General features: G+C 37.2%; 1 protein-coding gene across 2 annotated transcripts; it reads right to left on the bottom strand.

Moving 5' to 3' along the window:
• Positions 1-522: 522 nt before the first annotated feature.
• Positions 523-14,690, bottom strand: LOC147861260 (SNARE-interacting protein KEULE-like). Of its 2 annotated transcripts, XM_087323565.1 has the most exons (22): positions 14,038-14,690; positions 13,803-13,948; positions 13,255-13,310; positions 10,301-10,382; positions 6,909-6,987; positions 6,231-6,281; positions 6,048-6,144; positions 5,882-5,914; positions 5,681-5,809; positions 5,412-5,606; positions 5,249-5,332; positions 5,047-5,142; positions 4,873-4,949; positions 2,639-2,735; positions 2,064-2,189; positions 1,886-1,981; positions 1,545-1,658; positions 1,389-1,463; positions 1,069-1,283; positions 925-988; positions 716-805; positions 523-637 (listed from the first exon to the last, which is right to left on the bottom strand). In XM_087323565.1, the coding sequence occupies exons 1-22, from the start codon at positions 14,079-14,081 to the stop codon at positions 581-583; spliced, it is 2,103 nt and encodes a 700-aa protein (XP_087179691.1). In that variant the 5' UTR covers positions 14,082-14,690; the 3' UTR covers positions 523-580. The 2 variants fall into 2 exon arrangements, with proteins under 2 accessions (XP_087179691.1, XP_087179690.1); XM_087323564.1 differs by having other exon boundaries at positions 5,681-5,914.
• Positions 14,691-15,272: the final 582 nt, after the last annotated feature.

Here is a 15,272-nt window from a genome sequence, read left to right as displayed (position 1 = left end):
AATGCCAGTTCACTTATTGTTTTTCACCATATCATGTGTAACAGGACATGTTTTCACTGAAGGATGTAGAATTCCACAAACACCAAATTAAAATGCTCAGTATATGGTACACAATGCTAAATGGTATGGAATCCCATATACATTTCAATTTGCATTATAACCAACTTTCCCATACACTTAAGGTGGTATGTTTAGAATGTAGTAATTGTACAACTTTCTACCACCACAGTGATGCTTGTTATGGCCCTACCAATAATATATTTCCATCTCAGACGATCATATTAAATCTGAAGCCCCACAGTGACGCTGCTAGTTATGGCCCTACTAATAATATATTTCCATCTCAGACACTCATATTAAATCTGAAGATCGACGCTATCTCATCAAGATATATGGTTCTAATCCAAAATTCCATCTCAGACGATCATATTAAATCTGAAGATCATCCTGTGCTATCTCATCAAGATATATGGTTCTAGTCCAAAATTCCATCTCAGACGATCATATTAAATCTGAAGATCGTCCAGTGCTATCTCGTCAAGATATATGGTAGTCCAAAATTCCATCTCAGATGATCATATTAAATCTGAAGATCGTCCAATGCTATCTCGTCAAGAACACTAAGCACTTTAAGTTTCTGTAAAGTCATCAAGCATATATCATTAGTATAAAGAAAATGGAAAACAAAACATGCAAAAATGGACACTTAAGTTACCGTCAGAAATTCATGAGGTTCATCAAGGCTGGTGGTCCCAAGCACCACTTCCCTCTTTAGGCGTCCTGTAAGCTTGTGCACAGCCCTCAGCTGTGATTAATAATAAAAAATTGTTTGGTTAAATCATGTGCAAACCTTTGTATCCGTATACATGATATTCCCATGCCCAATTAAATGATGTCTTCAAAGAAAGCAGAACCCAAATTTACCTCTGAGCGTGTGGCACCACCAACCATAAAAACAAAAATGCGCTTTCCAGTTACTTTGGGGTCACTGTGAGAAAGCCTCATTGATGATGATTCACTGAAATACTTAAAGAATCAAATTTATCCAGAGAGTTGGAATTTACATACCTTGAACATCCATCTTCAGAAGGTCTTAACTTGGAGGCCCATGTAGAAGTAGGTTTTGAAGTTCTCATTGATTGTGCTGGCTTTGTATTTGAGGTTGGTAGTCTCAGGGAGACACTGCCACTTGCCATAGATTGTAACACTGCTGCAGAGGGTTCTTTCATATAAGGGTATTCTTCCTTAGACAGTTCACCATTGGCTAAATCTTCAATCACTTCCTATTTATATTTAAAGACAATTTCCAATTGCACTATCACATGGGTACAAATTATGGATTTATGCACAAATTAAACAAACGTGATTGATTATGCACTTTCTTATACCTGGATAATAGGACTAAACCGGGAAAGGTCATATTCTTCATCATCCTGATTCCGATCTTTTCTGATACCTCGTTTCTTCAGTGCCATTAAACAGAGGATTAAGCTCACATACACCTAATCTTCAGCAAAAACAAATCGAAGTCTTTGGATTCTTACTTTCTTGCCCCCAAATTTCAAAGCGAAACCTCCAGACTGCTTCTTTGATACAGAGACGCCCATGTACTCCATATTTACCACAGGGCGCATATCATCCTCAGAAAGCCTTGCCAGCTGCAGTGAGTGTTATACATGAAAAATATATCAAACGGCATGCTTATGTGTGGATATACATTCATACTTTTAATGTGTCTAAGAAATTTAGATCTTTGCAATCTGACTTTACAATACATTGCCATAATGGATATACATTCATACTTTTGTGTTTGTGTACGAAATTTATATCTTTGCAATCTAACATTACAATACATTGCCATAAAACTGACAGCAGAGCACAAAACCTTCATCCACTGGAGTCTTTTGGCAGGTTCTAGCTTCTCTGGATGAGAGGCAGCATATATCATGAGCAAACGTAGTTTGTTCTCTTTGGTTAAGTTCTGCACATAAAGTTGTCGTCAGATATCTGCTTCTGGAAACAGACCTAAAACAATTTCGGCTGTCATATTTGTTCTAATGCACCTCCTTTGTTGTTAGTAGATTCAGGAGCTCCTTGCTGCCAGCATCACCAAATACTAAGTCTTGTTCAAGGGTGCCAACATCACGTAAAAAACACTCTGCAATCTTGCCATTTATCTTAGTTGCTATCTGCAGAAAAATATGTACAGATGGAATAAAGTGAGCACCTTGTATTACATACTAAGCGATACTCAATCCTGGCCAAAGGTTATCTCACATACATACACATAAACATGAGCACTTTCTGGGAAAAGCAAACGAAATATTAATGCAATCTAGCAATTCATATTTGAATATCGTCCTTGACTACCAGTGTAATTTATTTTAGTTGAAAATCAAATGCTTTCAAAAGGATATGTGCCTACATAAAAGAGAAACTTCTGGAAGTGTGTCCAATGAGCTCACATGCATGTCTTCACACATTCCTAACTCAAGATATGCAAGATCTTAAGTTGATCATGCATAACTTGTAGAAGAGCCATAGACATATACAACAGTTGTAAATCTTTTTCAAATGATTCTTTCTTTCTAATGTATGCTCTTTGAGCCCATTGGCCGCAGTTGGGAATTCAGCTTACATCAATGTGAAGACTCAGTTTTTCCATTTGATCACGATATTGAGGTAATGCTTGCACCATCTTTTGCATGTCCCGTGTTGAAAGTTCTTGGCCCTCCCTGCAATAGACAACCAGCTTTACACAGCAATCCATTTCTAACAATAAAAAATCATAGCAGTCACATGAATTTCACAACCAACCAACCAATCAAGATCTAATTACCACTTTCAAAGGAAAAACCACACAGATAAGAATAGAACAAACTTGTTTCAAACGATCATTCGAAGTATAGAACCATCTATATCATAGTTAACTCCTTCAATTGTACTAAAATAATCACCTTTGTACTAAACTAATCATGGAACAATATATCATCTACATTGCTAACGCACAATGAGAAGTTCTCTCATAACTTGTCCAACAAACTACACTTGATTTCCATAGGTCATCTAGTCATCTTCTTCAAACTATATGTCCTAAGAAACTTGGAATTAGAACTAAAGTTACTTCAGCAAAATTGTGGAAACAAATCTTGGGATAAAAGCAGCCATTAAAAATGCGAAAAAAAACTACAATTACAAATATAAGGCCAATTGCATGTGGCAGCCTAATGGCATTCCTATTATAGGAATGATTGCAATACCTAGGTTTTCAAATCACATCTACTCTTCATGAGCAAAATGTCATGCAACACCTCTTCATGAGCAAACAAATCAAGCAAATAATTCAGAGTACATGGTTAAAGGTACAATTCAAGCAACAATAGGTATGACATAGTTACCTCCTTAGGCCTCCATTCCACATTACTCCAGCTCAATCTACCCCATTGGGCCTCTATTCCATTTGTGTTCCTACACTGCATCTATTTCCATTTCCCCTGACTACCACTTCACATGGATAGCAATGCAGATGATTATGTATGGTCTATGTTTCAAGCCCTCGTGCAGAAGCACTCCATTCGTGAAATCTCTTGAAACCAAACCCTGGTATCATGATGGATTGGTAGATGAGCACTTTATCTATGCCTGTGACACCTTGCTCCCATTGCTATTACGCATCTTTAATAGAGTTATGTGTGAAGGTTTCCCTACCAGATGGACAGACCATACCATTGTCGATAATCATGGACAAACTAAAGTGATGGTGTTTAACACCACTCGAGCATTTGTAACAAGATCAGAACCAGAATTCTTCTTGGGAGAGGAAAAGGTAGCATACACATGCTCCTACACTTACCTAAGAGTAACATTCACAGGGCCTAGGTTCTCCTTACCTGGAGGCTGCTTGTGCCCGACTTTCTCGTGGATATTTGCACATTTGCAGTTCCAAGTGCCATGAACTAAATTGTGTCTATTTCTTGTGACGCCAACTCTTCTCCATGGAGTTGAAACGTAGGGACTATGTCTTAACAAGAAAATAATTGGAAAGATTTAGAGAAACCTTTAGTCTCAATGATTGCCCACATGATAAGGAGCAACACGTTGGTGCTCCATGATACAATCTGGGCAGATATAGGAGCAGACCCTAATCATCAAGGCATTACTCCAATGAGTGACCTGTATCCAACAGCTTTGGGAGCTCCCTAAATGAAGGTACTTAAGGTTGGCACTTATGTCATCAAAACAACTTGTTGAACATCGAGACATTCATGCAACGATGAATCGAGTCACACGGTATTAAACCTAAATGCACTACCTCTGTTCCAATTTGACTTGGATTGTCCCCATCTAAACATGACCAAAATGGAAAATAATATAGTGATTCCAAACTGATATTATTAACTTGGAAAACAATATAACATGGATCAGCCCCAAAGTATCATTTGGTAGGAAGATGAGCCACTGTAAGACACTTTTACGCTTATCGGAGGATGGATTCATCATCAGGCCATCTTATATGGACATACATCTATTGCATGCACTGCGCAGTGTGGTAGGGCAGTTGCAAATTTCATCACAACAGTTAGAGATTGAGGTAGGCAGATATGCATGGTTTGTATCCAATGTTCAACATAAATTTAATCCTGCATCATTTCTGTATAATGAAACTGGATGGTGCGCACTCAAAGTCATCAAAAACATGCTTATAACTTAGTTATGGTTAAATAGAATCATCTTTTATGCTACAGGTTCTTAGTATGTGCGTTTAAATCTTGCACAGTAAAAGTTGCATTTCTCTAACTATAAAGGAATTTACATAATAATTGTAGTAAGTTTTTCGAGAGTGAACCCAAAAACAGGAAAGGAAGTGCATACTTGGTACCAAGTCGTATTTGAGCAGCTTTGTTTTTTTCCTTCAAGTTTACAAGCTTTTCATCAAGTTTCTTGTTTACCTGAAGACCAAAATTATGACTGAGCTTGAGTTTGAGTTTGAGTTTTTGAATAACTAAGCCATTCTTCTGACTACATCTATAAGAGTTCACTCCCTACAGCAGCAATGTGAAGATGCCGCAATTCAACCCAAACAGGATCGTGCTCTTCCAGTAGAACCTCCTTTCGGTTTGTCCTGCCAGTACTTGTTGTAACCTAAACTTGAACATCCAAAAAATTCTGGTTGAAAGCAAGCGATCACCATCTACTGGGGTCAAAAGAAATAACAGCAGCGAGGGAGCAACAACTGCATAAATTGTACCTCGTAAACATACTTGTTGCCATCCATATTTAGCAAATCGTGACACATGGCATCATAAGTCCACTCATGGATGACAGGTGCAATCTACAAATAAGCCAAACAATCATGGAACTCTATATTGAAAATTGTAGATTCATTAATGCATTTCTTGTACCCAACGCACCGGATCAATTGTCCTGTCAACGATCAAAAGTTCACAAGTTTCCGTGTCTGGGTATCCTGGCAAAATGTTCTTGTATCTTTGTAGCCGATCCCAGAGAGCTGCTGCTAATTTAGTTGGAACAAGATCCCGAGATGTTATTGCAATACTTGCATCTCCTGCTGATCGTGCAGCCCGAAACCTAACTATTGGAAATTCCTATATCACTTGAAGAAACATTAGACAAAAGAACACACTTAATGAACCATAGAAATTAACTCAAAGATAACAACCTTTAATGATGCAAAGACAGTGCCAAGTCGAGTAGCAATTGTATCAAGACAGGCATCATAATCTTGGGTACCTTCACTATGCTCCCCAAAAATTTGTTCTAAAGCTCTACCATTGTCAGTTGAAAACGCCTGCAGAGTTGGTTTGAAAACCTTAATTTTCATCCATACATGCATATAACAGGTATGGAGAGTGGTCATTACCTGAGAATCAATGGTTAAATATTCCAAATTTACCTGGTTTTTACAAAATTACAGAAATGCAGACTGTTAATCGCTCATAAGACAGGGAACCAAGTAATTATTGCCTGAAAATCAATATTCAAATGCTCCAAATTTTCCCGGTTCTACAAAATTTACGAGAGCTGACCTCTTTTAGTGAGATGATTCGAGAGAGAACCACACTATCACTTTTGATAGCCTGCAACATATCCCTTGATACTGGAGAGCTAAAGAACACATGCACCCTATGAAAAATAATGGTTATTTTTTACTTCTCTATTTTTTCTCATGCTACGCAGACTTTAAAGGAATATCAGTTCATCCGGCTTACTTTCTGTAAAGAGGAGTCTTGCCAGATAAATCTGTCTTGAGCTTTTGCACACTACAGGAACAACGTGATTAAATTACTATGGTCACTCAAAAATGCAAATGCTTGCAACTGGAAAAGGGTTTACATAAAAACAATCTTTCTGGTAAAAGACACAGTTTTACACCTAGAACTATGGAAAAGAATATTCTTGACAAACTAACAGTGAAGATAGTTTTCTCAAAGCTTTGAAGGTGCCAATGAGATTATTTTGTGCTTTTATTAGAAGGTTTAGCAAATCTCTGGAAGATCAAATGTAAGTATCTCTAATTTTTAGAAAATAGCAAATGGATGTATGAGGAGTTCATTAGCTGTATTTGTTAGCCTCAGTAAAAGCACTTATCACATTCCTTATAAACACCAACGATAACCCAAACTCATCCTCCTACTTGGGCTACCGTGAGGCTTGGAAGTACCCTTACAACAAAAATACAACACGCCAACTCTTACCATGATTGAATTAGTGAAACCCAGAACCTATAGATTTTTAAGCACAAACTTTACTACTTGACCATCATTTTGGGAGAAAATGTTATAATTTTAGGTTTTACTGGACATTCGGAGGATGATAATCAATTTGTTGCTAATAGGCAAGCTCAATTTGTTTATACATACGTGAAGTAAACAAAATCATCAAATTACCTCTCTCTTTTGGGCTGAATGAAGTACACAGCATCCAATGTAGGTAGCGGTTGTCTACGTTTGTTTAAATCCTCTACCACTGTTGTATTGACAAAGTCACTTCTTTCTTTGCAAACAAGGATTATATTAATTGTACGAACTCTCATTCACTCTCTCATGCCTCAAAATCAAAGGTTTGTCAGTAAACATAGATAAAACTAAAGTGATGGTATTTCACACCACTTGAGCATAGGTAACAAGACCAGAACCAGAATTGGGAGAGGAAGAGGTAGCATACACACGATCCTGCACATACGTGGGAGTAACATTCACAGGGCCTCAGGTCTCCTTATGAGAGGCTGTTTGTGCTCAGCTTTCCTGTGGATATACAACCCTTGGTGCTGGCAATGTGCACATATACAGTTCCAAGAGCCACGAACGAAATGGTGGCTATTTGATACAACTTGTTACACCAACTCTTCTCCATGGAGTAGAAACCTGCAAATCGAGGCTTAACAAGGCAAATAACTGGAAATATTTAGCGAGACCTTTAGTCTCAACGATTTCCCGCATTATAAGGAGCATAGGATTGATGCCCCATGGTACAATTCGGAAGAAGATAGGAGCATCCCAAATTATCAATGAGGCATTATTCTGATCAATAATCGGTATCCACTAGTTTTGGGAGGTCCCACGAACGAAGCTGTACTCAAGGTTGGGAACTTATATGTCATCAAAACTACCAGTTGAATACGGAGATAATCATTGTTGGTATGCTGAAACATAACAATGGTTCGAGTTGCATGTCATAAGTATAAATATAGCGTAGATTGTCCCCATCTCAACATTGCCAAAGTGGAAGATAATAGAGTGATCCAAAATGATATTATCAACTTGTATAGAGGAGGAACATGGATCAGCCCCACAATATCTCTTGGTAGGAAGATGGCCTAGTGTAAGGCACACTTTTTACACATATTGGAGGATGGATTTATCATTAGGCCCTCTTATATGGACATAAATGTATCCTAGGCACTACACAGAGTGTTGCATATCTCTTCACATCAATCAGAGATTGAGGTAGAAAGAAAGAAGAAAGAAAGAAAGAAATATTAACATCTTTTAAGAAAAAATACCTCTAGAAAAAAGAGTTTGCCAATTGTGTCATCAAGTAGAATCTAAAGAACACTATGCTTGCTGCTGTAACAATACATGTTAGAACCAATCCCACTGTCTACCATCTGAACCATTGCTTCCATACAACTTAGTTCACACTCAATATACTGTGAGACAACACGTTGGGACACAAGTGAGGAGAGTAGTCGACTATGCACATCTTGCCCGAAACAAGTTCAGTAGACTTCAATACAATGGTCTACCTTTGATCAAATTCAAGTATGCTTTCCACACATCTTTGACCAAACCCAATCCTTGCACGAACTCCTCTCACAATCACAATGACCACTCTCAATTGCGACATACATTAGTAAAGTTCCATGAATATTAAGAGTTGCTACTCACTTTCACATGAATTATGTGAGAATGTCATATTTTCTATCTCATAGGTCATATTTAACCTACGCAGACAATAATAAAATCTCAGTCTCAATCTCCGAAGGGGTTCACAAATTTGGGTCACATATTGACCCTCTGACCCCTATTGAGGAGGGCAAGCCCATAAAAAGAGGATTTAATTGCTACGTTGTGAGTTTTCAAAAAGCCTTTTGACATTGTATCACACATTCAGCTCATGTACCAGCTAGAATTCCTTGGTGTCCCCATAGATATGCAATGGGGAATCAACAAGTGTGGTCTCCCAATGGATTATCGGAGTTTGTGACTAGCACATTTGGAGTCAAACAAGGATTCCCACTATCACCCACTCTTTGTGGTCTCTACATAGCTGAGGTATTACATTACATGGAGAGATTTGGTGGTAATGGTTAAAGTTACTACTTTGTAGACTTCAAGAAAGCTTTTCATATAGTATCTCGTGAACATTTTGGTGTCACATGGAAGAACTTGAGGTAACAAGTGAATACATGCTTGCAATTCCCCAAATCCATGAGAAGGTTATATGGTGTGTGCGTAGTGGCAATCGAATTTCAGATTTTTTCACCAAGTCTATTTGGTGTATGTATTGATGAATTAGAACAAATAGTTGCTAAGTTTGTAAATGAAGAAAGCATTGAAGAAGTTGTCATCGAGAATGTCATCATCATGCTTTTGTTGTACATAAATGATATTGTGCTTTTTGGAAAAACTTTTGGAGATGCACAAGGGCATTTGAAGAGTTTTGTATGCCTACTAAATTGAGTGTCAATGGCTCTAAAACAAAGATTAGCCTCATGGTTCACACAATAAATAACATATGTTGCATCTAACTACAAAACCATATTCTTTGCCAAACAAGAAAACCACATACCTCAATAAATGTCCCGCTGTCTACCATCTGAACCATTGCTCTTCCATACGACTTAGTTCACACTTGCTTCAATGTGAGACAAGAAATTTGGGCACAAGTGATGAGACTAGACGACTATGCACATTTTGCCCTAAACTAGTTTGAGAGTCTAAGTATCACACTTTGATATAATGCTCTTCCTTTGATCACATTTGAATATGCTTACACAAATCTTCAACTAAACCCAATCCTTGCATGATTTTATCTCACAATCCCAATTGTGCTCTCTCAATTATAATATTTATTTAGTAAAGCTCTCTCACACGTGTAAAGTGAAATTGCTATATTTTTGGTCTCATTGTTAATATTTGACCTAACAAATAATAATAAAATCTATATCTCATATCACAATTGGTCTCTCATGGACATTACAAAGATATCTATCTATCTATCTCAATTCCACAACTATTATGTCAAAATGATTTAGTTTTGGTTCCATAGGTCATATTTGACCTACAAAGACGATCGTAAAATCTATCTATCTACCTCTAAGCAAAGGTACTCAAGATTGGCTCTTAGGTCATCAAAACAACCATTATGTCTTGCACATATGACACAAAGTTGTCACCCTTTTTATTGACAAATAAAGGCCATTATGATCCAGCCCCAAAGGTGCTTCTCTCGCTTTGGAGATCGCTACATCTTCGAGCTGCCTATGATGGAGATTTTTCAGAGACAAAAGTTTCAGTTCATCTAATATTAGAATCTTAACTTCTTAGATATATAGATTATTTAGTATCATATATTTCTTTGTATTTATTTTTGTTACTTGTTCGAGAAAACATTGTGGGATGTAACCACTTGTTTGGTCTTATAGGCTATTTTGGCCTCATAAAAGATGTTAAAACAGCATCAATTGAATTCTTATGAAAACTTATATTCACCACTTCCCAAAAACTGTATAATTCAAAATTATTACAAAGAAATTATTAATACATCACCAGCGTACATGAAATGCCTTCATCTGTTATATCTGCCATCTTGCAAGAATATGACATAACCTTCACAGTCACCTCATCCATAATCAGAACCTGTAAATTTGATAAGTTCTTAGCTCAAAATGAAGAACACCATAACTCCTGAAATGTCCATTTTGCACATGAGTTGTTATATGTGTGCGTGAGGGTCTAGGTGTTAAGAGTGAGGATCTAGTAGTATTGCTTGTGTGTCCTATAAATTGTAAGGAAGCCTTCGCATGAGGGATTTCATAATCACTAATGTGCCTCCACAAACATATGCAAAGTCATCAATGTTTTATCTGTTGCAAATGCCAAACAATATCAACCAACAAAAACATATTTCTGTATAACAGAACTTGTATAAAATCTTCATTGCTTACTGGAGCAACATTACAAAGGAGCTAACGTCTCTTTCTACAATGACACAATTTGCTTTACAACCCCATGAATTATAATGGTGAGAAAGCTAACATTCAATTTATTTGCAGATAGACTATTGAGGATCTTCCTCAAATGTTGGGTACAATATGTAAAGCTACCAAGGAGCTACCACATCCTTTCCAAAAGAGTCATATCTTCTGATCATGCTCTTGACACATCCCATAGGCCAGTCATCCCTTATGGAGGTATGAGAGTTGGAGTATTAATGCTAAGCTTGATTCCAAACTGGAAATGTCTTTACGTGTACTTCTATTTTAATCATTAAAGTCATATAGCGTAAGTGTTGGGATTGGGATTGGTTCCCTCAGTTAACTTATGACACATCGAATAATTTGCAACTATTATATAGGAATAAGAAACAGCACATTGATTCCAAACTTGAAATGGTTATTGTGTAGTTTTAATTTAACAATTCGGTCACATGGCATATGAGTCCGGAATGGTTCCGTCAGCAACGCGCAGTGAGACATATTTTGCATGTCTTGTGGAGGAAGGAGAACTAGAACACAAATTCTGGGCTTCATTCAAAACTAGAAATACGTACTTATATACTTTTATTTTAATCATTAGCATCTTGCAGCATATGTGTTGGAATTGGTGGAATTCAGTTCAATCAATTTGTTGCAAGGAATCTGCAGGATCAAGCTTTTTGTTATCTGAACATTTTGGCTGTGACTCAACACTTATATGCTCCATATGTTAGCAAGTTGCAACGTGTATCGTGGTGGAAGAAATATAATATTACAGCTCTAGAAACAGTGAACATACAGTAAATTGTTTTTTACAATTCATTACTCAAATATTTTGGCACTATATATACATCTAAGTTTATATATAGTAATCTGCAGAGATTCCTTGGTATACACATTATCGCATACTACATAGGATTACAGTGTCAAGGATGTGAGAGAAACTAGAGTACATTTGGCATGGGTAGTCTTCCATAAAAGAAAGAATATTGATTACCTACCCCACAATGTGAGGAAATGCTATATTGATATATTTTCTGTGCCTATGTCTAGAGTCTTCTTGCCTCATATAATGAGGCTAGATTCAATTTATTTTTTTAAATAGTACAGGAAGATTCCAACAAGCATCCAAATCACTCTTGGTATGTATACCTTAGAAAGAAGCTCCAATAAAAATAGTCTGAAGAATCTTCTTCCCTCATATAATGAGGCTAGATTCAATTCTAAGAAAAAAAAATAGTACAGGAAGATTCCAACAAGCATCCAAATCACCCTTGGTATGTATACCTTAGAAAGTAGCTCCAACAAAAGTAGTCTGAAGAGTCTTCTTGCCTCATATAATGAGGTTAGATTCAATTCTAAGAAAAAAATAAATAGTACAGGAAGATTCCAACAAGCATCCAAATCACTCTTGGTATGTATACCTTAGAAATTAGCTCCAAGAACTGGGAAATATGATAATAAATCTCCTTCTTTACTCTACTGGGCAGCCATGTGCAAAATATCACTGGTTCCTACTAAGGTGAAAACCCATGGAAGGAGTGTGCAAAGAAGCAAAGTCATAAAAATAACAAAAATGCCAAACAGAGGGGCAACGATATATTTCAGCAACAAACGATGCAGTATCATACTTCTAGGTTGTTACAATCTCAAAAAAACCTAGCTCCAACAATTTGAAAAAGAGAAGAACACAGACAGGTGCATGTATTTTGATGCCACATTCCATAAAGCCACCCCCTGTCTTGTTAAAAATCAAATAATCTCTTTTCTTTTCCTCTAGCATCAATGTTCTAGTAAGCATTCAATTGTTCACTTTGCTGTTCTAAAGGCTAAACATATATTCTACTTTCCATGCTTATCATTATGACACAGGATGTGAAATGTTTATGCAAATGGTTCTCAATAATTTCAGTTTCCAGGCTCTCTCATCAACCTATTCAGTTTTTAGAACAAATCCAGTTGCCAAGGTAAATATTATTCTCTATTCCTCTATTACATGATGGAATATGGATTAACATACCATTTGTAATCCAACAGCTTTTGTAATTGTTAAAGATTATTATCTCTCCTTTTATAATGTTGATGATTTCCAATGCTTATTGGGATGGAATTCTTTAGGAGACATCACTTAGCATCACAGAAAATATGTGAATTGCTAAATGGCTTCATCTAAGCCCTACCAAAAATATTTGGTGTCCTAGATGTTTAAATTTTGACTGTTAGTAAGACTGTTTAGTTACTAGACTAGTTTGTGTGGAGAGATGATTCATGGTCAACTAGTTGCATAGACTTGGACATAAATTTCCATGATATGATTTGAACTCTAGCAAACATGAGTTCCAATCCTGAACCTCTCTTTTCTTCTTCCTCCTGCCTTCAAACTCTTTTTTTCCTTACATTAACTGTCGTGGTGAATTTTTTTGTACACACTACAGAGAGCTTGTGCGAATGATATACATTTTTTCAGGAGCTATATGGATATAAGACAGCACCTCGACTCAAATTGTGAAGCTTTGAGGGTCATATTAGCCTACCTTCCAATCAGAAGAATCCTTCGACCTAGCAGCTCTGAGCATCTCATGAAGTAGCCCTGCATAGAAACAATTCCAGTTGGAAGATAAATATTCAAAGTAACATAGAACAAATGGGGCCTTCATGAATTCTTATTAATAAAGTTCTAGAAAATGTTACGCTACAAAATTCATGCTCTGCATAACATGTCTGTGCAAATTTTCTTTTTGTGACTAGGTTGGATTAAGGTGCAATATTACATATTTATGAACTAGTTCAATTCCTCTCTTTCTCTCTCTCACATGTGCCAAAAACAACATTCCCTCGTTTCTTCTCTTTTCATCTTATTTACCTTTATATTTACTGTGTAATATTTATTTTATTTTGATTTCATCTCAAAGACAAGAAAACACTCAAGATGTAATCTCTTATTTGGCCTCTTAAAAGACGTTAATATATCTTTCTTTCTTTCTTTCTCTCATATACCATGTTAGCCTCATGAAAGGACGTTAATATTTCATTCGTTTTTCTCATGTAACCTGGACTACAGATTTAGTATGGTGGTACTCACGATCTCTGGTAACTTGGCGAAAAGCCTTATGGCCCTGGTATGAAAAATGTGAGGACGAGCAGGTAGAATTTTCAGAATCCGCCATAATTGCAAAATGAAAGATAGAAATATCGAACGTTGATGTAGAAGAAGGCTTGAAATCTACACTGGAAAAAGGGGAAACACAAGAAAAACACAGTATTCTTTGATGAAGGAAGAAGATGCGCAGGTACAGTATAAATCCTAGGAAATATACCTGAAAGAGTAGCTTGGAAGAGGGAAAAAATGCTGTTTGTGCATACAATTTTATGGTCTATAATAATGGTGAAGACAATGACAGGTAAAACAGGAAACGCGTTCGGAAGTTGGAATGGTGATAATGATGAACGAGAAAACCTTAAGCGATTTGCAGAGTAAAGGAAATGCTGATCATTTCAAATAAGTAAGAAGATCCATAGGCACAATGGAGAAGAGAAGAAGGGAATGAATTATCTTTGGTAGTTTACGGGGAAAACCTGAGGATGAGAAAAGAAATCAAGAGGTTTCCGGGGGGGAAAATTAAAAGCACTGCATATGAAGACGAAAGTGATGGCGATGATGATGGTGAAACTCCCTTTGTCTTTTCTTTCTTTCTTTCTTTCTCTCTTTCTTGCTTGCTATCGGAGATGCAAAAATGAAAGCAACGATGGAGAACGTGCAGATACAAAGATACAGATGGAGATGAAGTTTTTCGTTCACTCTCTCTCACACAAAAGTGAAAGCAGAGATGGAGATGTATATGGATATGTAGATAAAGCTCGCTCACACACACGCTCGCTAGCTCGATCTCAAAACTGAAAGCGAGGATGGATATGGCGATGAAGAAGATACAGATGAAGATACCGATGGCGATGGCGATGAAGGTGGAGATGATGAATCCCCCCCTCAATATATGTATGTGTAATACACACACGCAAAACTGGAAGCAGAGAAGGAGCAGGAGATTGGCGATGGCGATGGCGATGGCGATGGCGATGGCGATGAAGCGCGCGCGCGCGAGAGAGAGAAAGAGAGAGTGCAGTCACACTTCACAGACACGGCTAACAATTTTTCGTTTAATTTTAATTTTCAAATTTTCGAATTATTAAAAAATAAAAAAAAATTTAAAAGAGAAAAGAAAAACAATTTCTGGGTTTTTAAAAGAGAAATTTTTTTGGGGGCGAGGACGAAGTGTTGTCGGACTGGGAACCGAGCATATTCTTCTCCTCATTTCCGTTGATCTCTGCAGGTTTTCGTCAGGTCGTCGTCTCTGCTCGCGAGAGAAGCCCGTGCGCTTCTGGCAGAGGCTCCACTGAGTGTTTTGCGTGTGTGTGTGTATGTGGGTGCGTGCTTGGTCACTCACCGGCGTGTCGGTTGTAATCTCGGGAGTATCGTATTTGTTTAGTTGTCTTAATCGATTCTTTGGGTTGCGGCCTTCTTTTTGTGTACTCTAATCCACTGTCGTCACAGAGT

Source organism: Azolla caroliniana, unplaced genomic scaffold (genome assembly GCF_043228905.1).
Source record: "Azolla caroliniana isolate FFs.n. ecotype wild unplaced genomic scaffold, voAzoCaro1.0.p SCAF_8, whole genome shotgun sequence".
NCBI classification, from domain to species: Eukaryota; Viridiplantae; Streptophyta; class Polypodiopsida; order Salviniales; family Salviniaceae; genus Azolla; species Azolla caroliniana.
Note: the sequence above shows the minus strand (reverse complement) of the source record. Positions and strands in the feature narration are given on the sequence as shown.

Coding starts and splice junctions, on each gene's coding strand:
- LOC147861260 (XM_087323564.1), bottom strand. CDS start 14,081: ATGCACAAACAGCATTTTTTCCCTCTTCCAAGCTACTCTTTCAG. Junction 2,190..2,638: donor AACTGAGTCTTCACATTGAT/GTAAGCTGAATT, acceptor ATTTTTCTGCAG/ATAGCAACTAAGATAAATGG. Junction 806..924: donor GTGGTGCCACACGCTCAGAG/GTAAATTTGGGT, acceptor TATTAATCACAG/CTGAGGGCTGTGCACAAGCT.